The 23934-nt window shown below is 36.9% G+C and overlaps 1 protein-coding gene across 5 annotated transcripts in view; it reads right to left on the bottom strand.

Annotated features, from left to right (window-relative positions):
- Positions 1–23934, bottom strand: part of ZRANB3 (zinc finger RANBP2-type containing 3) — a 261611-nt gene that overhangs the window by 48900 nt on the left and 188777 nt on the right. For all 5 annotated transcript variants that reach the window (XM_060302499.1, XM_060302502.1, XM_030883073.2 and 2 more), the window contains 2 exons: positions 3641–3760; positions 648–767 (listed from right to left, as the gene is read on the bottom strand). In XM_060302499.1, the coding sequence (XP_060158482.1) occupies positions 648–767; positions 3641–3760 (240 nt within the window). The remainder of the gene's footprint in view (positions 1–647; positions 768–3640; positions 3761–23934) is intronic.

Raw genomic sequence — 23934 nt, 5'->3', positions numbered from 1 at the left:
TGGGATTGATATGTATACACTGATGTGTATAAAATGGATGACAAATAAGAACCTGCTGTATAAAAAAAATTAAATTAAATTAAAAAAAAAAGAGATATCTGCTAGGAGTGGTAAAGCAGAAAACCAGAAGGGGCCTAAGTGCTAAGAAACTACCATGCTAGCCTTAGACTGCCTATATCAGAGAATAAAACTTTGTGATTTAAGTCATTCTTAATTTGGGTTTTCATTTACTTACAGCCAAACCTAACTCTAAAGGACAAACCAAGGGCACTCTATGAAAAGTTCAGAAAGACAGAAGAGTTCTTTTCCCTCAGGCCACCTTGCCTCACAGACTCTGATGAAAACAACCAAAGATAAGTGCTATAAAGAAAGGGATGAGAAGAGTCTACGCAAATTCAAAGGAAGGAAAAGATCATGGAAAAGTATTATAATCACACTAGCTATATTCTTTTAGGAAATTATCTCCTTGAAAATTTAGGAAGCTTAGTCAGAGGTGTTGAGGTCTCCTTCTGTTACACTTTCTAGCACTCTCCAAAGTAGAATGAATATTTATCACACCAGATATAAAGTTATAGTTATGGTTAATCATCTTGACATTTTTATCATCTCAACAATTCATTATCAAATTTAGACCTGAAACTTCTTACCTGACCAGCAGCCTGAATGCTTAGAATAGCCACACGAGTCTCAGGATCCTTTTGAAACTGATTAACCAGATGTATTCTTTCTGAAGATGGGACACTTCCATCAATCCTAATGTAACGAGTCTACCACCAACAACAAGGGAAATGGCAAAATTAGGACAAGCTCCTATGCATCCATCTTATTATACATATTTTACAGCTTATTTTTATGTTCACATAATAAAACAGAAAGTGGTGAAGATGACAGGTTAGTAAATGTTACACAAGAAGAATTTTTTTTTTTTTTTAACTAATATCATAGTACTCTATTTGTTGTTTGATAGACAGTTGTTTCCACTTCTGGGGTATTGCAAACTGTGCTGCAGGGAATACCTTCACAGATGTCTCTGTCTCTTTGTGTTCCTGTGTCAGTTTCTCTGAAGTATGTATTCAGGAGTAGAAGTCCTGGATCGATTTTAAATGTTATCCCTTCCAAGGCAGTCTCCCAACCAGATGATAGTGCCCAAAAAGCTGTTGCTAAGAAACAGCACAGAAGGCGTCCCCAATGGTGTTGACGATGAGCGGGAGTTGGTCTAGCTGGTGTCAGGACTTAATGAAGCTCAGGTTCTTGATGTCTCATCACAGAAAGAATTCAGTGAGAGACAAAGTGATAGGCAAGAAGCGGATTTATTCAGAGAGAAACACACTCCCCAGACGGAGTGTGGGTCATCTCAGGAGGTGAGAAAGGCCAATACAAGAAGAATCTTAACCAGATTTCTTTAAAGCTTCTTATAACAATTTTGTATTTTTAAATCTTTTAAGCTACTTGAGAGTGGGATCTATGTCTAGTTCATCTTCATACCATCAATGCCAGGTGTGATGCCACATATATAACAGGAGCTCTATAATCATTACTGGATTAAGCTAATGTTGTTATCAGTAACATTCTATGTAAATTAATAAGCAAACTTTAAATCATGGATCAAACTAATTCTAAAGTAACAGGATCACTAATTCCAAAGTAAAAGTAAAGTCAGACATGTGAGAAAAGAAAAAGAAGATTCTGCCCATGTATTAGGGATTCATGAAGAGCAGTCCGGAAATATCGCAACATTAACTGGGAAAACATTTTTTTTAATGTACCATTTGAGTTCTCTTTTCTCACATTATTAAACTTAAAAGAAATATGTGACATGGTCATCTCCACTGAGGTAGGGAACCAAGACACCCAAATACATTTTTACAAAGTGAGGAAACATTAAATGCTAAACTGAACAGTGCTCTTTTAAGAACGATGTGAGTTAAGAAAAAGGAGCAATCAGTGTGTGTTAGAATAGCTAAAAAGAACTTATTACTCAACTTTGTAAAAACAAATATAAGCCCTGAATTTCAAATTGCCTCATTTTTATATGCACTTTTATGGAAAACGTTGCCTTAAATAGTTGAGACATACAAATACTCAGTTTTATAAGGGAATCATCAAGTTAATCATTAAATAGAATGCCCCTTATCAACTTTCTATGTCTTCACAAAACAGATATAAATTGACCAGTGATCCACTTAATATCCATCAAGGGAGATTACAGAATCTTTTGAGGGTCTTTCTAAAGAAAACACATTGTCAGGCTAGGGAGAGTTTTACCTACGTTTTTAACTCTTAGTGACGCTAAATGGGATTCTAAACATACCAGTAAAGTGGGAGTGGGAAGAGACACACTTAGAAAAGATTCCGGTGGTTTTAAGGTGTAATGAATCAGAATAAAAAATCTAACGTTACTGTTCAATCATTTAAAATTTATTTCTAAGGCTAATTATCTCTTCCTCGGAGGGTGTTTCACAGATACAATGTGATAATGATAAAGCATCTTTTAATATACAGCACTTTACTATATCATATTATCATAAATCTTTCTATGAAGAAAACACTAGAATTACATCTTTGGTAATGTTAATGAACATATTAGCAAATGCTTGAATATGTATACAAAGTTTTTAAAAAAATATGGCTTTATTCCTCCCTTTAAAATATCCACCTGCACAGGCAAGTGGTTCTGCTGCTACATGTATATTAAGCTCATATAATGTGTCAGGAACTTTCTCTGGCCGATTCAGAGCACCTCTGGAAGCCCTTAGCACATATGACACGTTTACACTGGATGTAACCAGGTTTACACTCTGAAAGAAAAAATGGCAGATGCTGTGGCCGATAGGGCTGTTGGAAAACAAGGTGGACGGAATAGAATGCAGTGAGGCCAGCAGGTTTGGTGGCGCTTACCTGGGCATATGTTTCAAACCCACCTACATTAAATCTTAATAATCATATTCTATAGAGTAGGCTGCCTGGAAGTTTAAAAGGTATGACTGCGGCTGGGCACTAAAATTGGCTGAAATCATTCTTTTTTCCCCTCAAAATCACCCACATTCTAAGGCCACCATGTTGGTAAACAAAAAATTTTAACTGCCTATACCAATCTCAAATGGTCCAGTAACAAACCCAGAATTCACATTATAGCCTATCAAGGCAGCATATTTTAATCAATCCAGATAATTTGATCAGTGGAAAATTATGACTGGTATAAAAGGGAAAACTTAATAGTATATTATCAATACAACAGAAATATAATATTAGTATAACTGCAATAAAAATACATAATAATAATTTATAGATATAATACCATCCCATAATCTAAAGAAGGCAAAAAAGCTCAGTTATAGAACTACAATTGATGTTTAGTATATTAAAAACTGCATTCTAGGGTTTCCCTGGTGGCGCAGTAGTTGAGAGTCTGCCTGCCGATGCAGGGGACGCGGGTTCATGCCCCGGTCTGGGAAGATCTCACATGCTGCGAAGTGGCTGGGCCCGTGAGCCATGGCTGCTGAGCCTGCGCGTCTGGAGCCTGTGCTCCGCAACGGGAGAGGCCACAACAGTGAGAGGCCCATGTACCGAAAAAACAAAACAAAAAACAAAAAACCCCCCTGCATTCTAAGAAGTACTTTATAGAATTATGGTAACATACCTTGTTTTCTATGACGGCTTCTGTGCAAGCTTGGAGCATGCTTAAATGATGTGCAAAAACCAGAAATTTAAGCGAATCATTCCGAAGCATCATCTTAATATAATCCTTTACAGCACCTGCCTAAATATTAAAAGTTAAACCTTATTAATGTCATAAAAATGTTTATTAAAAAATCATGTCATTTTCTTTAATAAAGCAAGAAAAGCTTGGAAAATCAGTAAGTTTCTATGAACTTTTAATTGTTTTGTTCTCTAGGTAGCTTAAAGTAGAAGCCCACAAGTGAAGGAGCACATGGAAGAAGAGGGACAAGAGAGGGAAAAAAACTGAGACGTAAAACAAGAGCAAGATAAGAATTAGATTTTAAAAAACAAGACAGGGAAAGAGTCTCAAAGGAAAGTAGGTAGTCAAGTTGGCTGTGGCCAGGAAGTGGTTGGTGGTTTTGTTTAGAAAGTAATTTTCAAAAAAAGCTCATATAGGGACTTTCCTGGTGGTCCAGTGGGTAGGGCTCTGCCCTCCCAATGCAGGGGGCCTGGGTTCAATCCCTGGTCAGGGAACTAGATCCCACATGCATACTGCAACTAAGAAGTCTGCATGCCGCAACTAAGAGCCTGCATGCAACTAAAGATCCCGCATGCTGCAAGGAAGATCCCACATGTCGCAATGAAAACCTAGTACAGTCAAGATAAATAAATATTTTTTAAAAAAAGGGCTCATATAGAAGACTAAGTGGAATAGAGTGAAGGAGAAAATGGAAGATAAAAAGTCAAATGACATTTTTTTGTGTGTGGGAAAGACTGAAAAAGTAAGAAAGCTGGGCTGAAGTTTAAAGATTACGAAAAGTTGGGCTATTCATTTTTTTAAACTAAGAAACTTAGGTAGGTTTACAAATAGGTTGTTGAAGGTGCAGAAAGGCTAAGAGAAATGGAAAATGAGGGGATTTAGCTTGCCTCTAGGATGGAGAAGGTCTCAGAAGAGGCTGGAGTAATGCTATTAAGAGCACAAGAGAGAACAGGGAGGAATACAAAAAAATTGTGAGGTAGAAGGGAGAAAATCAAACAAGTTCATACTGAATAGGGTTTTCTTAGTTAACTTGAGGCCAGGTTACCAATTAAGAGTAAGAAATCAATATGAGATGAATTAAATAGGAGTTAAATTTAAAGTGGATAGCATGAATTAAATTTAAAACATGAATATAGTGTCTCTTAACTGTGAAAAACTAGTTAGACATTTTGGGAAAAGATAGCAGGCTGAATATATTTAACCTCCACTCCTTCTCAGTGCTATATTTAAATGATAGAAAAATGTATAGAGAAAAAGAAAATTGGAGACAGATCAATAGCAACAAAACTTTGGAAGCTAAAAAGTAGACAGATGCCTGGTAACTGATTAGCCAACCTGACAGTTCTTAAGCTGCCAGTACAGAGTGTTGAGAAGTACCTGATTTAAAATGGAGTGATCTGAAAGTGATCAGGAAATGTCACCTCTGGAAGTGAGGATCGGGGTGTGGCTAAAACAGGAGGATTGTTTGAAAGATTGTTTAAGTAGCTGAATATGTGCAACACTGATCCATATCCTTTCTCTACGTAGTCCACATAATAGATGACTTCCCAATCCATCCTGGCAGAAAACTATAGATTTATTTTCTGGAAAGGGCAAAATAGAGGGTATCTAGATGGAGGAATCCTACATTGATGGTAGGTCATCCTGCAAAAATCATGGGAATTAAATGAAAGTTACATAATAAAGGCTGAGATCTATCCCTCCCCCTCCCCCTTCTTATCCCCAAGGGTTCCAAAACAGAAAAACAGGCTTATGTCCTCTAGGCAGGGGAGCAGAATCATATAAAATGATCCTTTTCTAGAATATCTGACCAAAGACAAAAGACTAAAGATATTGATATTGGGGTTCCTCAACAAGACATCCCAATCAGATCACTTTTTATTGAAGGCCATAGTTTACAAGACATATCCACGAAGAGCTTCTAGTCAGTATTTAATGTCTTACTTGTAAATATAAGCAAACAACCAAGGATCACCAGACATTTATGGAAAGCAACCTATATGAACAGATAAACTATGCAGAGAGAGGAAAAAAACTAGAAGAGATTACATTTATAAAACAAGAACAGGATGCTACAAAAAAGGGAAGAGTTGGGGGGGTAGGGGTGGGGGAGTACTCTTGAAGAGTAAAAATATAGTAGCAGAAATTAAAAATGCACTGGTTACTAAGCTAAGAAAATCTTCCAGGAAGTAGATGGAAAAAAATACAGAAAATATAAAATATAAGAAAATTATAGAACCAGGCCATGAGGGCAATATATGAAAAATAAAAGTTCTAGAAAACAATACAGAAAAAAAGGAAATAATAAAAAAATTAAGAATATTTTATAGAACTTAAAGCTGTAAGTTTCCAAAATGGAAACTGTAAAATGCCCACTGAAGATCCTTCACAATGGATGAAAATGGATCCAGAGCGAGGCCCATCATCATGAAATTTTAGAACACTGGGAACAAACAAACGATTCTCTAAGCTTCCAGAGAGGGGAAGAATAGATTTCACGAACAAAACAAAATAAAAAATTTGAATTGCATTGGATATCTCAACATCAGTACTGAAAATTTTGAGAGAAAGTGATTTCTAACTAACAATTTATGTTCAGCCAAATGAAAAATCAGATATAAAAGTAGAACAAAGCCATTTTCAAATATGCAGGGGTTTCAAACAATTTACCTCCAATATACGCTTTCTTGGGAGGCTACTAGAGAATGTGGTCCTGCCAAACAATGGAGTAAACAAATAAAGAAAGTAATATATATGTAAAAAAAGAGGTAATTCAGCACACAGGAGAAATAAAGAAAAACCCCTGGATGAGAGCTCTGCAACAGATCCAAAGAGCAATGGTCCAGACTGCAGCTGATCAAATACTGCAGGGAAGATTTGTTTAAGAAGATAAAATTAATGCAATCCTAATGTTTATAGGTACTGAGAGAAGACTGAACGACTAAGGTAAAGTTTGAGGATGAATTAGTGAAAATGAGTTGTAAAAGAAAAAAGAAAATATCCATAGTATATCGATAGTATATTACATGGTTCATCTGTAAATATTATAAACATGGTTCTAATAATATACATGGTGAATAGTGATCAAGCCAAAATTAGTATACATTTCTATAAAATTAGTAAAACTGTATCTCTTCAACTCTTTCTATTGATAGATTGATCTGTCAATTTATCAATCTACCTACCTCCCTACCTATCACTTCGTTAGAAGAATGGGAACAGGGGAAAGGTCTGGGTGTGAGGGTGGGGCTGACGGGTGAAAGAGCTAAAATTGTATCTTCCATATTGGGAAGCCAATAGATGACAGCTCAAATTACAAAGCAAGCAGCAATACACACCAAGAAGCAAGATAAACACATTGCTGAGGGATTTGAAGTAAATCCCCAAAAAATCAGCTAAAAGAAAAGAAAGTGGTTGCCTCTGGGGAATAAGTTTAGGGGACCATTATTTTTTGAAATGTCTATTTCTTCTCGTTAAATTATGATCATATGTAGCTTTGATAATAACTAAAAAAATTTTAAAACGGGGGCATTTTGAAATTGAAAAATACCTATTTAAAATTCATGCATATGACTATGAAGTCACAAGATTGATTCTGCAAGCTAAAGTTTGTATGTCTAAGTTTTCTAAACAATAAAAATTCACACAATGAGACTGGAGGCTGTTAAGAACTTTAGCCTTGGACTTTAGTGCCTCAGAAAGTAGAAATGAAGCCCTCTCAAAATAAGGAGCTATAAATTCCAGATATGTTGCCATGGTAACTGAACCACTTTAATAAACTGCATGTTTGCCTAAAGAGCTATATTTACTGTGATAAGCCTTTCAAAAAGTACATATCAAGTTGGAGTATTTTTAAGGTGCATTCATTTACCAGCCACTGCAGACTTACAAACTATATAATCACTGTACCCCTAGTCTCAGATGCATTCCCCACCTCTTCACAAGCAAGCTGTTTCTGCCAGTCTCCTCCACTAACATCAAACCCTCCTCAGTACAACCAGAAACTGCTCATGCCAAAGCTCAAGCCTCCACTCCCTATTCCTTCCAATCACAGGTTCAGAAAGGTTTATGGTTACTATTAACATAAAGTTCAATTATATAAAGTTCAATGGCCTAAACAGTCTCTCGGGACTAACCTGTTAACTTAACCATCATTGTGACATTGCTTCCTAGGAGAGAATGTGTTTGGAGAACCAAAACATCTACGTAACAAAGGAACTTCGGGATTCTCTTAGGTTCTTAGGTTGGGGACTGCACAGGTTTGCATTTTAAAATTAACTATACGTGCATTTCCCCTGTTCTGATTCTATTCTAAATAAAACAGTCACTGCATTGTCATATTTTAAGGCATCTGAGCAGAAATTTGCTTTTAAAGTATCTTAAGTGCATATTATATAGGAATGGCAGGTTCTGTCAATGGTCAGCATTTTGATTATACTGGTTCAGGTTTTGTAGAAGCTGCCATGTTCACAATTCCATCTTATTTTACTGAAATTGGTCTGTTAGTACTGTGTCTGTGAGTCAAAGTTCTAATTTAAATAATTAATGAAGACCACACACTCCATCTCATTTAAAGAAATGCAGAAATAAAGAGAATATGTTGTACAATTTATTTCTACATTTTTTTTTCAGTGAATAGGTGTACATCATATTTTGAAGTAAAAGTAGTTAAAGAAAAACCTACATTGCATTAAAGACCTGATGAAAGGTACTTTACGTTGTCAGCCTTTAATCACAAAATAAGACTGAGAAAGAGTGAAAAAAGAAAACAACACCCAACTGGAGCTGTGACAAAGACTTTCTCCTTGACCGAACTTCAGTTACGCTTCTCTGAGCCCTGTTTTTGACTAGGCCTCAACTTTGGCCTTCTGTCTTGCCCTTGCCAGGCCCAGTCTTCACAAGAATCCTGCTAAGTCAGTTTATCAAGAATGCTTCCACACTTGACACCTGATCGACTCTTGGTATCTGATCAAGTTCCTCATCCCCACTTTTGATAGCTAATTCCTTCGCCTTCTTTTAGCAAGAAACCTGTTTTGGCCTTGGTTTCAAACTGACAAGTGCAGACAACCCCGCTGCAAGGAGCTCTAGAATCACCGGTTATCCAAATAGGAGAGTGAGCGACCAAAGAAACCATAAATGATTTAATGAGCCATTCATAGTTTCACTGTACCAGCCTGCGTACTTAGACATGCATAGTTTAATCTTCCAGACAAGCACATGCTGCTGGCAGGAACAACCAGTTTAGCAAGAATCCCCCTACCCTTGATGTCTCCTCTTAGTAATTTTCCATCCACCAACCTCTTGATCCTGCTTGTTGGCTATAAATCCCCACCTCTCCCTGTGTTCAGCGATGAGTGATCTCTCTCCTCAACTGCAGTAGAGTTGACTCCAAGTCTTCCTTACTGTTTTAACAAGGATCAGAAAAGAAGCTTCTCCTTAAGTTTTGAAGTCCTCAGGCCCCAGACTAAACGGCAGTTCTGTTTAGATATCTGGTGGGCACATACTTTAAGGACAACTCTTTAAGCCCTTATTAGTCAACAAGAGGTGAATTGTGATAGGTCTAAGCAAGCCTAGCACTTTCATTCCCCCTGCAAGTGATTCTGACTAGTAAGAAACATGGGAAGTTTGCTGGAGGTTTCAAAAAAATCCTAACTGACAAAAGGGACATTATGGAAAGCTCTTCCTTGCTTTGGACATATGGCCTGCACTTGATACCAGGAATTGCAGCGGTCACCCTGAGGCTACTATAGAGGCTACTGATGAAAGCACTGAATAGCCTTTACTATATTCAGAGTCGTACACCCTTCAGAGTCGTACACAACTTCAGAATATCTTCATTACCCCGCACAAAATCTTTCATCTCTTAGCAATCACCCCACCCCCACTGCAGGTCCCTGGATCACCCCTAGCTGTAGGCAAACACTAATCTATTTTCTGTATCTATGGACTGGACTACTTTGTTTTTTTAATATATTTATTTATTTATTTTTGGCTGCATTGGGTCTTCGTTGCTGCCCGTGGGCTTTTCTCTAGTTGTGGCAAGCGGGGGCTACTCTTCGTTGCGGTGCGCGGGCTTCTCATTGCAGTGGCTTCTCTTGTTGCGGAACACAGGCTCTAGGCGCGCGGGTTTCAGCAGTTGCAGAAAATAGGCTCAGCAGTTGTGGCTTGCAGGCTCTACAGCACAGGCTCAGCAGTTATGGCGCACGGGCTTAGCTGCTCCACAGCATGTGGGATCTTCCCGGACCAGGGCTCAAACCCATGTCCCCTGCAGTGGCAGGCGGACTCTCAACCACTGCACCACCAGGGAAGCCCGACTGGACTATTTTGACATTTAATATAAGTGGAATCACATAATATGTGGTCTTGTGTGACTGGCTTCTTTATTAGCATAATGTTTTAATCCACATTGTAGCATTTTTCACTGTTTAACTTCTTTTTTTTATTGCCAAATAACATTCCATTGTGTGGACATACCACATTTTATTTGTCCATTCATCAGTTGATATCCTCTCTGCCTCTTTTATTTTTATAATTTATTTATTTTATTTTATTTATTTTTGGCTGTGTTGGGTCTTTGTTGCTGCACGCGGGCTTCCTCTAGCTGCGGCAAATGGGGGTTACTCTTCGTTGCGGTGCGTGTGGTTCTCATTGTGGTGGCTTATCTTGTTGTGGAGCATGGGCTCTAGGCACATGGGCTTCAGCAGTTGTGGCACACAGGTTCAGTAGTTGTGGCTAGTGGGCTGTAGAGCGCAGGCTCAGTAGTTGTGGCACACAGGCTTAGTTGCTCCGCAGATGTGGGATCTTCCTGGACCAGGGATCGAACCCGTGTCCCCTGCATTGGCAGGTGGATTCTTAACCACTGCACCACCAGGGAAGTCCCACCTCTCTTGTTTTTATTCACTTATCTATTTCACCTTATAGTGTTTCTTATTAATTTATTTGTGATAACTTACCTTTTATCCTTTAAAATGATCTTAAATGAAGAAAGGAAAGTAACAAGTAAAAGAGAACATGCATTGCTTATTCACCTCCCTACTTGCCCTGCAGACCATCACAAAGAAAGGCTAGCAATTTGTCTTCTGCTATCCCTTTCCCGTTGCCAATGGTTCTTAATTTAGAAACCATTCCATCAACCTGAAAAAATATTTTCAAATCTGGTAGAAGACAGCCTTCAGGGGAAAATGGTCATTCCATACTCTATCAGTGTTCTGGACATTTTTACAGAGCCCCATGCCTAAATTTCCCCATAGAAAACTTCCAAAAATAGTTTGGGTGAACTATTAGAAGCATGATTTTCTTATCTCTAGGCATGCTTATGAATCCATCTGTAAACAGAAATCTAACACTTCTAATACATCTAATCTTTTGACACTGGCCCAGTTTTGCAAGCAGCCCATTTTACACTGAGAAACAGAAGGGCTATGATACCGTATGTAAGAAGAGAGTAACCCCAATTTAATACCTTAGCCAACACAATTTTACAAAAGAACCTGAGATCCTAAACCTTTCCATAAAACTTTTTGGAACAAGATATAATAAAGCAATTGTTCTATCTAATCATTCTATCTAATCTATTTATCTGGCAAGGATGGATGAGAGAGAACATTCCCATGAATAACCTACTCCATTGGGTTAACCAAATTTAGACAAAGTTAGAAAGTAAAGGCAATAGTATTAGGAACTTAACTTTCTTCATAAAGGTTGATTTCATGTGAATTTGATCATAAAAGTCATTGATCAAAAGAGCTAATCTAATTCTTTAAAAACTGAATCAATTTTGAGAAACATTCTCAATTTCTTTCTAAATTCCATCCATCGATCATGTCAATAAGGTTATCAACTTTGTACAACTGAAGTTAAGCAAGAATAAATCTTCTTTGGGTGTGTAAAATGATAACATACAGAATGTATAGACTTCTAAATTCTATATCTTCTTTCTCTATGCCTGTACAGGGATGCTAAAAAATCACTAATAGGGAAACAGGAGTCACCATAAACCCATGGTCACTGACAAATATTAAATATTCTGCTATCCTAGTGGAATGATGGGTAAGTGCACGTACTCTGTAGCCAAACTGTCTATGTTCAAATCCTGCCTCCGTCATTTACAATCTAAGGGTCCCTGAGCAAGTCACTTAAACTCTGTGCCTTGTTTCCCCAACGTATAAAAGGGGATAAAAATTACTTACTACCTTTAGAGTGGTAAGAATTAAATGAGTTAGTGCATAAAATATGCTTGGAACAGTTGGCACGTGGTAACACTGTAAAAGTGTTAGCTCTTATTATTACTATATTCCTCCAGTAAACTGCAAGAACAATTTCAACCTTTGCCACTTTCTTCGAAATCAGAACCTATGCCTCTTAGCTCTCAAACTTCCCACTGCCCAGAGAAAACACAACTCATCACGTGAGAATTCTGTTACCTTTCCTTACTTTTACTCATCATCACTTCCTTTCCTTTTGTACAAGAGAGGTATTTCTTCTCTTCTCTAAGGCAAATCCCTCCACCTGTGATCCAGACTTAACCATTCCTGCCATCCCAAAAACCTAAACCACTCTTCCTTCTCAAGTGGATATTTCCACATCTTTACTAAAGCCTTCCTCCATTCCACATAGCCACGTAGCTAACATACCATCTCCTTCCTGCTCTAAAATGATAATATCATTGTTTTATTTGCCCTTTATTATTACTGACCATCTCCTTACTAATAAACAGGGGCCTACAGTGCCCGGTTCAGAGCCAGACACCCTTTCCTAAACAAAACAATTGGCTCAGGAAGAGGCACCCTAGTCTCACGACATCCCAGTCCCTGTGTGGCAGGAACATTGCAGTGACCTCATTATACCTCACTGCATATTATAAGTAGGATTCTACCTGTTTAAGCAGCTGAGGCAACACAGCAAACAGAAAATGTGCTTTGTGTTTAAAGCAATTTCCCTGTGCAAAGTTTTTAAGGCACTAAGAAATGCTGCCATCCCCACAGTGACAGGAAATTTAAAATTATGGGTTGACTTAATCACTTTCATAGAAAAATAACTGGCATTTCTCTTAAAATGGTTTTCTCTAAAAATGAGACATTGTTACAAAGTACCAGAAAATAACCAAGAGTTCACATACAACTTACATCTGTTTTTTTCTAGGAGAGTATTAGGCTGATCCTAAATCTAAAGAGTCTGTTCAAGACTTGTGGTTGCCAAGAGGAAGGGAGGGGATGGGGGAAGGATGGATTGGGAGTTTCAGACTAGCAGATGTAAACTATTATTGTAGAATGGATAAACAACAAGTTCCTACTGTGTAGCACAGGAAACTACATTCAATATTCTGTGACAAATCATAATGGAAAAGAATATAAAAAAGAATGTATACATATATAACTGAATCATTGTGCTGTACAGCAGAAACTAAAACAACATTGTCAATCAACTATACTTCAATTGAAAAAAAAAGAATCTGTTCATTTTTATCGATTATATTCTCAACAAATATTACAGAGAAATAAAAATAATGTTATAGAGGAAGAAAAGTAATTATAATTATCTGAGATCCTTCAGTAACTGACTTTGTACTAGTAACATTTATTATTTTACGGTCTTTTCCTTTGTTTAGTGTTTATCATTATCATTTACTGCTTACCATTATCATTATTAAATTTCTTATTAAGAAATATCTGAAAAAGAGATCTCAATAATGTAAAAACAAACATACTTAAAACTTATACAGCCTCTATCCCCCAAAGAAGTACAAGTACTTAATCTCAAAAGGCAGAACAGGATAAATGTTTATACAGCACATGGATGACATGTCAACACCATTACATAGTATCACACTGTATACATGAAAAATTATCAGATTAATATGACCTAATTTGCTGACATGACCTAATTTGAAACACTGGTACTGTATTCCCATCTGCCTAAGACATTGCAGGATATAAGAAAAAGAGAAAAGATGAGAGCAGACAAAGAAACCTGTCCTGGAGATCTATAAAACTAGGATAGATGGAGACCCATTTGTCTGGAAGATTTTATGCATAACTCTGCCTGGAGTAAAGTAAGAGCGGATGACCCACAGAGGTCCTTTCTAGCCCACTGCTCCCTAACCACAATGAATGGACAGTGTTACAACAGTGATATAGATGGATGTGGGAAGTACTTGCTTCCTCAGAAGATCTGACAAGAACAAGATTTTACACTTTACATGTTATTTATTATGAAGTTATAGCCTTTAAAAAATTAAATATCACAAATCATGAAGAGTTCGCTTTACTTTAGGTAGTAATTAAGTATATGCCTCTAAAATTGCATATCCTGGGGAATTCCCTGGCGGTCCAGTGGTTAGGACTCCCTGCTTTCACTGCTGAGGGCCCGGGTTTGATCCCTGCTCAGGCAACTAAGATCCCACAAGCCTCGTGGCGCGGCCAAGTAAATAAATAAAATAATAAAATAAAATAGCACATCCTATAAGTATACTCACACAAATGCATTTACTTGAAAACTCATTTTCTTTAAATGTTCCTTCTTACTCTCATCAAGATTTTCAAATTTATATAAACTATCATTAGATAGTTCTAATTATCCTTAAATTTCTTGACTTAATTGTTCAAGTGATTCAATAAAAAGAAAAGCATTTCCGATATGATGCTGCAGAGTACAAAACAAATCTTCTATTACCTCATAGCTCGAGCCTTGTGAATTTGGCACAGATCATACTGAATGGGGAACTACGCACAAAAGGTATCTCCTGTTTCTCCCAGTCTCCGTGAATGGCAGAAACATCAACCCAGTTGGCCAAGCAAAAAAATCTAGTAGGCTTTTACCCTCTCCTCCATATTCAGTCGAACACCAATGTCTTAATATATTTTGAATTATTCTTTCTTTCCAGTTAAGATGTGGTACAGCCACTACCCTTGGTTCAGATCACCTAGGTGACCAGTGCGGCATCCCAACTGGATTCCCTGCCTACAGGCTTATTCCTCCCAATGCATTCTCCACAGACAGGCATACCTTGGAGATACTGCAGATTCAGTTCCAGACCACAGAAATAAAGCAAATATTATAAGAAAGTGAGTCACATGAATTTTTTGGTTTCCCAGTGTGTTCGAAAGTTATGTTTAAACTATGCTGTAGTCTATGAAGTGTGCAATAGCATTATGTCTAAAAGAATGATGTACATATCTTAATTTAAAAATACTTTATTGCTAAAAGATGCTAACCATCTGGGCCTTCAGCGTGTCATAATCTTTTTGCTGGTGCAGCATCTTGCCTAGATGCTGATGGCTGCTGACTGATCAGGGTGATGGTTGCTGAAGGTTGGGGTGGCTGTAGCAGTACCTTAAAATAACACTGAAGTTTGCTGCATGAATCGACCCTTCCTTTCACAAACAATTTCCTTGTAGCCTGCAATGCTGTTTGATAGCATCCTACCACAGCAGAAGTTCTTTCAAAACTGGAATCAATCCTCTCAAACTCTGCCGTTGCTTTATCAACTAAATTTAGGTCATATTCTAAATCCTTTGTCATTTCAACAAACTTCACCAGGAATAGATTTCATCTCAAGAAACCACTTTCTTTGCTCATCCATGGAAGCAACCCCTTTTCACTAAAGTTTTACCATGAGATTGCAGCAATCCAGTCACATCTTGAGGCTCCACTTTTAATTCTAGTTCTCTTGCTATTTTCTACCGCATCTGCAGTTACTTCCTCCACTGAAGTCTTGAACCCCTCAAAGTCATCCTGGAGGGTTGGACTCCAACTTCCTTCGAACTCCTGTTAATGTTGATATTTTGACCTCTTCCCATGAATCATAAATGTTCTTAATGGCATCTAGAATGGTGAATCCTTTCCAGAAGGTTTTCAATTTACTTTGCCCAGATCTAAATGAGGAATCACTATTTATGGCAGCTACAGCCTTATGAAATATATTTCTTAAAGATTAAGTGTTGAAAGTTGAAATTGTTCCATGATCCATGGGGCTACAGAATAGATATTGTGTTAGCAGGCATGAAAACAACATGAATCTCAATTTATGTCTCCATCAGACCAGGTACATTGTCAATGAGCAGTAGTACTTTGAAAGAAATCTTTTCTGAGCACTGTTCTCAACAGTGGGCTTAAAATATTCAGTAAACCATGTTGTAAACAGATGTGCTGTCAACCAGGTTTCCTCGTTCCATCTATACAGCACAGGCAAAGTAGATTTAGCAAAATTCTTAAGGGCCCTAGGATTTTCAGAATGGTAAATGAGCACTTGCTTCAACTTAGAGTCACCAACTGCACTAGCTCCTATCAGGAGAATCAGCCTGTCTTTTGAAGCTTTGAACCTAGACACTGACTTCTCTCTAGCTATAGAAGTCCTAGATGGCATCTTTTTCCAGTAGAAGGCTGTTTCATCTACACTGAAAATCTGTTGTTTAAGGTAGACACCTTCATTAATTATCTTAGCTAGAGCTTCTGGATAACTTGCTACAGCTTCTACATCAGCACTTGCTGCTTCACCTTGTACTTTTATGTTACAGAGATGACTTCTTTCCTTAAACCTCATGAACCAACCTCTGCTACCTTCAAACTACATAAGTCTCCTACATATGAACAAGTTCCATTCTGAGAGCATGTCTGTAAGTCCAGCAAAGTTAGCCTAGGTACCCAACTAACACAATTGGCTATATACTGCTGCTTTTACGCTTGCTTCCGGACATCCTGGGCTGGAAATAAAGATACTGTACTGCTGTACTTTATAGAGGACTGTACAGTAAAGTACAGAAAAGCACAACCACTTGTAGAGGATGCATGCACGTGATAATGTATGCCAGACTGTGAACTAACTTACGTGACTGGACACACGAACACATGATCACATCTCTGAAAGTTTGCAACTTGAAGGTTCGTATGTAGGGGACTTACTGTATTCTTCTGTAGCTTCCTCACCTCTCTGAGCCTTCAAAGAATTGATGAGAGTTAGGGCCTTGCTCTAGATTAGGCTTTGGCTTGAGGGAATGTTGTGGCTGGTTTGATTTCCTATCCAGACCACTAAAACTTTCTCCATATCATCGGTAAGATAGTTTTCCTTTCTTATCATTTGTGTGTTCACTGGAGTTATATATATAATTAATATATATTTATGTATGCATTTATGTATGTATATACACACATAATAATATATAATAATTAATGTCTATTTATATATATATATATGTGCATTTATTTATTTGGCTGCACGGGGTCTTAGTTGCGGCACGCAGGATCTTCATTGCAGCACGCAGGATCTACATTGCGGCATGCAGGATCTTCAGTTGTGGCATGCAGGATGTAGTTTCCTGACCAGGAATTGAACCGAAGCCACCTGCATTAGGAGCGAGGAGTCTTAACCACTGGACCACCAGGGAAGTCCCTGGGGTAACACTTTTAAATTCCTTCAAGAATTTTTCCTTTTCAGTCACAACCTGGCTAACTGTTTGGTGCAAGAGGCCTAGCTTTCAGCCTATCTCAGTTTTCAACATGCCTTCCTCACTAAGCTTAATCATTATCTTTTAATTTAAAGTGAGAGACATGCAACTCTTCCTTTCACTCGAACACTTAAAGGCCATTGTATGGTTATTAATTGACCTAATTTCAATATTGCTGTGTCTCAGCAAATAGTGAGGCCCGAGGAGAAGGAGAGAGATGGGGGAATGGCTGGCTGGTGAGCAGTCAGAACACACACAACATTTATTGGTTAACTTCACCCTCTTATATGGGCACTGTTCAAGGCACCCCAAAACAATTACAATATCAACAGCAAAGATGACTGATCACAGATCACCATAACAAATATAATAATAACGACAAAGTTTGAAATATTGAGAGAATTGCCAAAATGTGACCCAGGGACACGAGTTAGCAAATGCTGTTGGAAAAATAATGCCAATGAGACTTGCTGGATGCAGGGCTGCCACAAACCCTCAGTTTGTAAAAAAATATGCGATCTGCAAAGTGCAATAAAGTGAGGCTCAACAAAATGAGGCATGCCTGTAGCTACAGTTCTTTTTCTAAAGTGCAAATCTGATCATTTTACTCTACTCCACAATATCTGATTGCTCAGAACCCTTAGGATAAATTACACACTGTGAACTGTGACCTTCATGATGTGGTACTGCTCTCTGTGGTCTCCAACCTAGTCTCTCTCAGAATTCCTCTCTGACATACTAGGCTTTTGCCATGACCTACTTTTGGTTCCCTAAATATACCATTCCTGGTTAATCTTTGTGAGTTTGCACAAATGATTCATGTGCTGAAATACATTCCATCAGCTCCATCCCATTCCCATTTCACTCCCCTCCACTTTGGTTTGCTAAATCTTAACTTTTTCATTCCTTGGAACATTTTTCCTGAATCCCCAAGACTTGGCCAAGTATCTTCTCCCATGTCCTTCCAAAATATTCTGTTTTTTAAGCCCTAAATATGCTCTATTGTAGTTGAACATTTACTTTTACTGTCTTCCCCAAGAGACTCCAAGTTCCTTGAGAGGTAGGAACTACATAGTTCCTACTACATAGTTCCATAGTGTAGAGGTAATCTACACCATGTCTCGTTCACCATGCCTCTCTAGCACCAAGCATAATCCTTGCCACATAGTAAGCACTCAATAAATGTCTGTTGAATTAGGAAAACATTTAGCCAAAGAAAGGAAGCTTCAACTGTTAGTACGCACACAACATAGTAACCAATTTATAATCTGTGGTATTTCAGAAGTTCATTTACAAAGAGGTTTGGGAGAACTCTGAAACACATTTTCACATGGAAACAATATTAAATGTAATAACCAGATACCTCCCCTCAAAGTTACTACATCTATAATGTAGGAAGTCGGGGTAGCCTTCTGCTACCAATAATCTTTGGGAATATATTCCAATCTGGGACAACTGACTTTTCATCTCCTTTCTTTTTCTTCAAGGATCCTAGGAATTAGGTGCAACTTCCTATTGACTATCAACACTTCTGACTTCCAACTAGGGTTTCTTACGCACGCAGGAAATTATCTACAAGGTTCTCATATATATTCTTTTCCTTTAAGCAGCATTCTATACTCAGTACTAAGTACAAAGAAAGCTAAGTAAGCAAGCAAACAAACAAAAAACAAGATAGTTATTAACTCTAAGAAAAACAATAGTTGTCAAGGAAATGTAATTATAGCTCAACTGTGAAATGTTTAACAGTCATTATACTGTAAACAATGAACACTGATAAAACCAAAAATTATGATATGGGAAAATGGAACAGGTGGAATGTATTACAAATATTTTCTTCCAATCTATATTTTGCATTAGCATTTTCACAGCAGTGTCTTTCATACACAATAATTTTAAACACCACAAATTTTAAAGTTTTGAGTCCCATTGGTTTTTCCTTTAAAGTATGCAGCATCCCATCTAAAAAATGTTCCTACCCAAAGGATGGGATATTTTAAAATATGTATGCTATTAAAAGTTTTATAAATTATCTTTTATATTTAAGTCTATGATTCACTTCAAGTTAATTTTTATGTATGGTGTGAAATAACGATCAAGGCTCTTTTTTTCTTCTTATGGATATCTAATTGTCCTAGTACCATTTGCTGAGAAGACTATCATTTCCCTATTGGGTTATCTTGTCCCCTTTCCTAAGATCAGTTGACAATCAATATGAATGGCTATTTCTGATCTCTCTTTTCTGGTTCATTAAATGTCTATTCTTATGCCAATATCACAAAGTTTTATCACTGTAACTTTATAGTAAGTATTTATATTATGTGGTGTGAGTCTCCCAACTTCATTCAGAATTATTTTGGCTACAGTAAGTCCTTATGTACTGCTTCATAAATTTTACATTCAGTTTGTCAATTTCAATAAAAAAGACTACAGGGATTTTGATTAACACTGTATTGAGTATATAAATTAATTTACAAAGAACAGGCATCTTAACAATATCAAATCTTCTGATTTATGAACACGATTTATCTTGTCATTTAAATTTGCTTTACATTCTCTAAACAATGTTTCATAGTTTTCACTGAATATATTTTTTGCTGAATTTATTCCAAAATTAGCTCATGTTTATTGATGCTATTGTAAATTGTATTTTACAAATTTCAATTTCCAATTTTTCATTGCTCGTATATGGAACTACAAATGATTTTTGTATCTTGAACATGAATCCTGTGACCTTGATAAATTCAATCATTAGTTCTAGTAGCTTGAAGTGTTCTTTGATTTTCTATGTAGACAATCATGTTGTCCTTTTCAATCTGCATACCTCTTGTTCCTTTTTCTAGGCTATTGCACAGTTATGAAAACAATGTTGAAGCAAAAGTGATGAAGTGAAGTGGTGAGAGCAGACTTTCTTATTTTGTTCCTGATCTTAGGGAACAGCATTCAGTCTTTGAGCATTAACTATGATGTTAGTTGTAAGTTTTTCAAAAATGCCTTTTACTGGGATGAGGAAGTCCCTTTCTACTCCTAGTCTGCTGAGATGTTTTATCATGAATGGATGTGGAATTCTATCAAATGTTTTCATTGGTATAATTGAATGGTTTTCCATTTTCACTCTGTTAATGTGGTGAAATACCGTGATTAATTAATCCAATGTTATACAAACCTTACATTGCTGGTATAAATACTTTTTAACATACTGGTGGATTTAATTTGCTAACATTTTGTTAAGGATTTTTATATTCATAAAGGATATTGGTCTGTAGTTCTATTCTGATGTGTCTGTGTGGTTTTGGTGTCAGAGTAATTCCACTTCATAAAATTATTTGAGAGATATTTATTCCTCTTCTGTTTTCTAAAAAAGTTTTAGTTAATAGATATGCACATATTTCTGACTGTTATGAGTCAGAAAGAATTGACTCCTTTATCTTTATGTAAGTTTCCTCTCTAATCCTGGTAATATTCTTTGCTCTGAAGCCTACATCATTTCATATTAATATACTTACTTCATCTTTCTTTTGATTATTGTTTTCATCCATTTATTTTTAACCTTTAGCCTTTGTACTTAAAGAGAACTTCTTATAGATATCATATAATTTATGCAATCTGACAATTCCTGTCTTTTAATTGCTGGGTTTAGAGCATTTACACTTAATACAATTATTGATAAAACTGGATTTAAATCTACCATTTTGTAAGTTGCTTTCTATTTGATGTAGTTGTTCTTTGTTCCTTTATCTTCCTTTTCTTCTTTTGGATTAACTTGAATTTTTTTTCTGTCATTAGATTACTTTATTGTGTCCACTATATATATACCACTTAAAACTTTTTATTCTGAAAAAAGTTTAGATACATGAGAGGTTGCAAAAATAATACAGAGTTCCCATGTACCCTTAACCTAACTTCCCCTAATGATCACTTCTTATATAATTATAGTACAATATCAACACCAGAAAATTACATTGGAATAATGATATTTTCTATCACTATAATTCTACCATTTTGAAAATGTTATAAAAATGGTGCCATGATATATGTAAACTTTTGATATTTGCTTCTTTCACTAAGTATACTGCTTTTGCATTTATCAATAGTCCATTCCTTTTAATGGAGTATTTCATTATATGTATGTACTACAATTTGTTTGAAGGACATTTGGGTTGTTTCCAAGTTTGGGGTTATTATAAATAAATTCTTGTAAAGATGTTTGTGTAAACCCAAGTTTTCATTTCTCTAAGATAAATATCCTGGTCCGGGAAGACCCCACATGCCGAGGAGCAACTAAGCCCAGGTGCCACAACTACTGAGCCTGTGCTCTAGAGCCTGCAAGCCACAACTACTGAGCCTGCATGCCACAGCTACTGAAGCCTGCATGCCGAGAGCCCGTGCTCCGCAACAAGAGAAGCCACCATATTGAGAAGTCCACGCACCGCAACTAAGAGTAACCCCCACTCACTGCAACTGGAGAAAGCCTGCACGCAGCAACAAAAACCCAATGCAGCCAAAAATAAATAAATGTATTAAAAAAAAAAAAAGAAATGGGGGCTAGATACCCTTCAAGAAATTTGGATTAAAAAAAAAAGTTTACATTTCTTTATGATTTACATTTTTTTATGATTACTTTTTATCTCAACTATTGGTTTATAAGCTGATTGAAAGAATTATTTTTTTCTCAGATATTATGTTTTTATTTCTAGCATTTTCCTTTTACTGTCTTTACAGTTTCTATATTTCTTCTGAAATTTTCCATCTTTTTCATTTATGTTGTTTACCTTTTCTACTAGCTCCTTTAACATATTATTCATAGCTTTCTTAAAATCCTTGTCTAACAGTTCTAAAATCTGAGTTATTTCTCCATCTGGCTTTATAGATTACATTATCTTTGACAATGGATGATGTTTTTTTAAATTGCTTTTTTGTTTATTTCATAATTTCTATTAAATACTAGAAATTATGTGTGGAAGAACAGGACAGACGGAGATAAATTATATTTACACCCAAAAAAGGGCATGCTTCTTTTTCTATCAAGGTGATAGTATGTGAGGGACTGCAACAATCTAGTCAATACTGAGTTCTATTTAGGTTCTCTTGCTTTACCTTCAGTGCACCACAAATTTGAAATGTCCCCAATAGTGGGATGCTTCTACCTTGTGAAAGTGTGTGCCAAGAATTCTTCTAAGTGTCCCAACTGCACTCTAAGCTTTCAGCAGTCCCTGCATGCCTGAACTATAGAGGGATATCTCTCTCCCCCAGTACTACATTAATCTTGATGGTTTCTCATTGTTCAGTTCATGATAATGGACGGAAGATTTCTTGGATCTACAGGTAGCACATCAGTATAAGGTAGGCCCTTTGCTCCAGCTGAGTCTTGGAGGTGTGGCTTTCCTGGTGTTTCTGTCCCGCTCCCCTAAGACAACCAAACTATGTCATATAACTGTGGGTGGTCCTGGGCAGGACAGACGTTCCTGCCTCTCCTCCAGTAGTAACAGATTTCTGTCTCAATAAAGGTCCTGATTTCAATAGGGTTTCCTGCCCAATTCCCAGGTGTAGATGGGTTTTGTTTCTATTCAGCCCCCAGAAACAGTTGATCCTGAACTGGACTTTGGAGGCTCGGGGAGGGGGACTTTACCTCTCTCACAGTGGCTTAAGGCTTTTGATTAGTGTGAGTTGAGAAAAGGGTCCAGGAAATAGGTAGGGTATTGTGCTTGTACGCTACCAGTAGGGGTGCTCTCTCATCTCCTAGTCAGCATGTGGTAGAGGCCAATGGAAATAAAGCTTGTGAGTGAGTATGGACTCCCTGTGTCAGGAACTCCTATTATTTTGGACTGTCATGGCAGCCTATGCTCAGCTTTTATAATTTTGTTACATTTTATCTGTTTTCTTCTTATCCACTTTTATGGTAGCTACATTCTTACTGCTGCTCTGCCAAAGGAAAACATTTTATATGTCTCATCTCTCCTCTCAACAAACTAGGAAAAGAAGGAAATTTTCTCAACCTAGGAAAGGGCATCAGTAAAAATCTTAAAGATAACATCATAATCAATGGTGAAAGACTGAATGCTTTCTTTCTAAGACTGGCAGCAGGGAAGGCTATTCAACCCTACCACTTCTGTTCAAAATTGTACTTTTGTTCCTTCAATGTGATAGGCAACAAAAATAAATAAAAGGCATACAGATTACAGGGAAGAAATAAAAGTACCTTTACATGCAGATAAAATGATGTCTATGTAAACAATCCCAAGGAATTTACCAAAAAACCATAAGAACTATTAAGTGAGTGCAGCAAGGTTACAAAATAAAAGACCAATATACAAAAATCAATGAAAATCCTGTATTTAGCAATGAAAAAGTAGAAATTTAAATTTAAAAGTACTATTTACAAAAAAAAAAGTACTATTTACAAGAGCATAAAAAGACATGAAATACCTAGAAATAAATCTAACAAAATGTATTCAAGAAAACTAGAAAGCGTTGCTGGGAGAAATTAAAGACCTAAATCAAAAGAGAGAGATACTCTCTTCATGGATCAGGAGATTGAATAATATTAAGAAGTCAATACTCAATACCACCTCACACCTGTTAGAACAGCTATTATCAAAAAGAGAGGAAGTAACGAGTGCTGATGAGAATGTATAGAAAGGGATCCCTTGTGCACTATTGGTAGAAATGAAAATTGGTGCAGTTGATATGGAAAATTGTGTGGAGGTTCCTCAAAAATTTAGCTGGAACTTCCGTATGATCCAGCAATTCCACTTTCAGGTATTTAGCCAAGAAAATGAGAACACTAACTCG

The sequence above is a fragment of the Globicephala melas genome, chromosome 7, assembly GCF_963455315.2.
Source record: "Globicephala melas chromosome 7, mGloMel1.2, whole genome shotgun sequence".
In the NCBI taxonomy this organism is placed as follows: domain Eukaryota; kingdom Metazoa; phylum Chordata; class Mammalia; order Artiodactyla; family Delphinidae; genus Globicephala; species Globicephala melas.
This window is presented reverse-complemented; position numbering and strand designations above follow the sequence as displayed.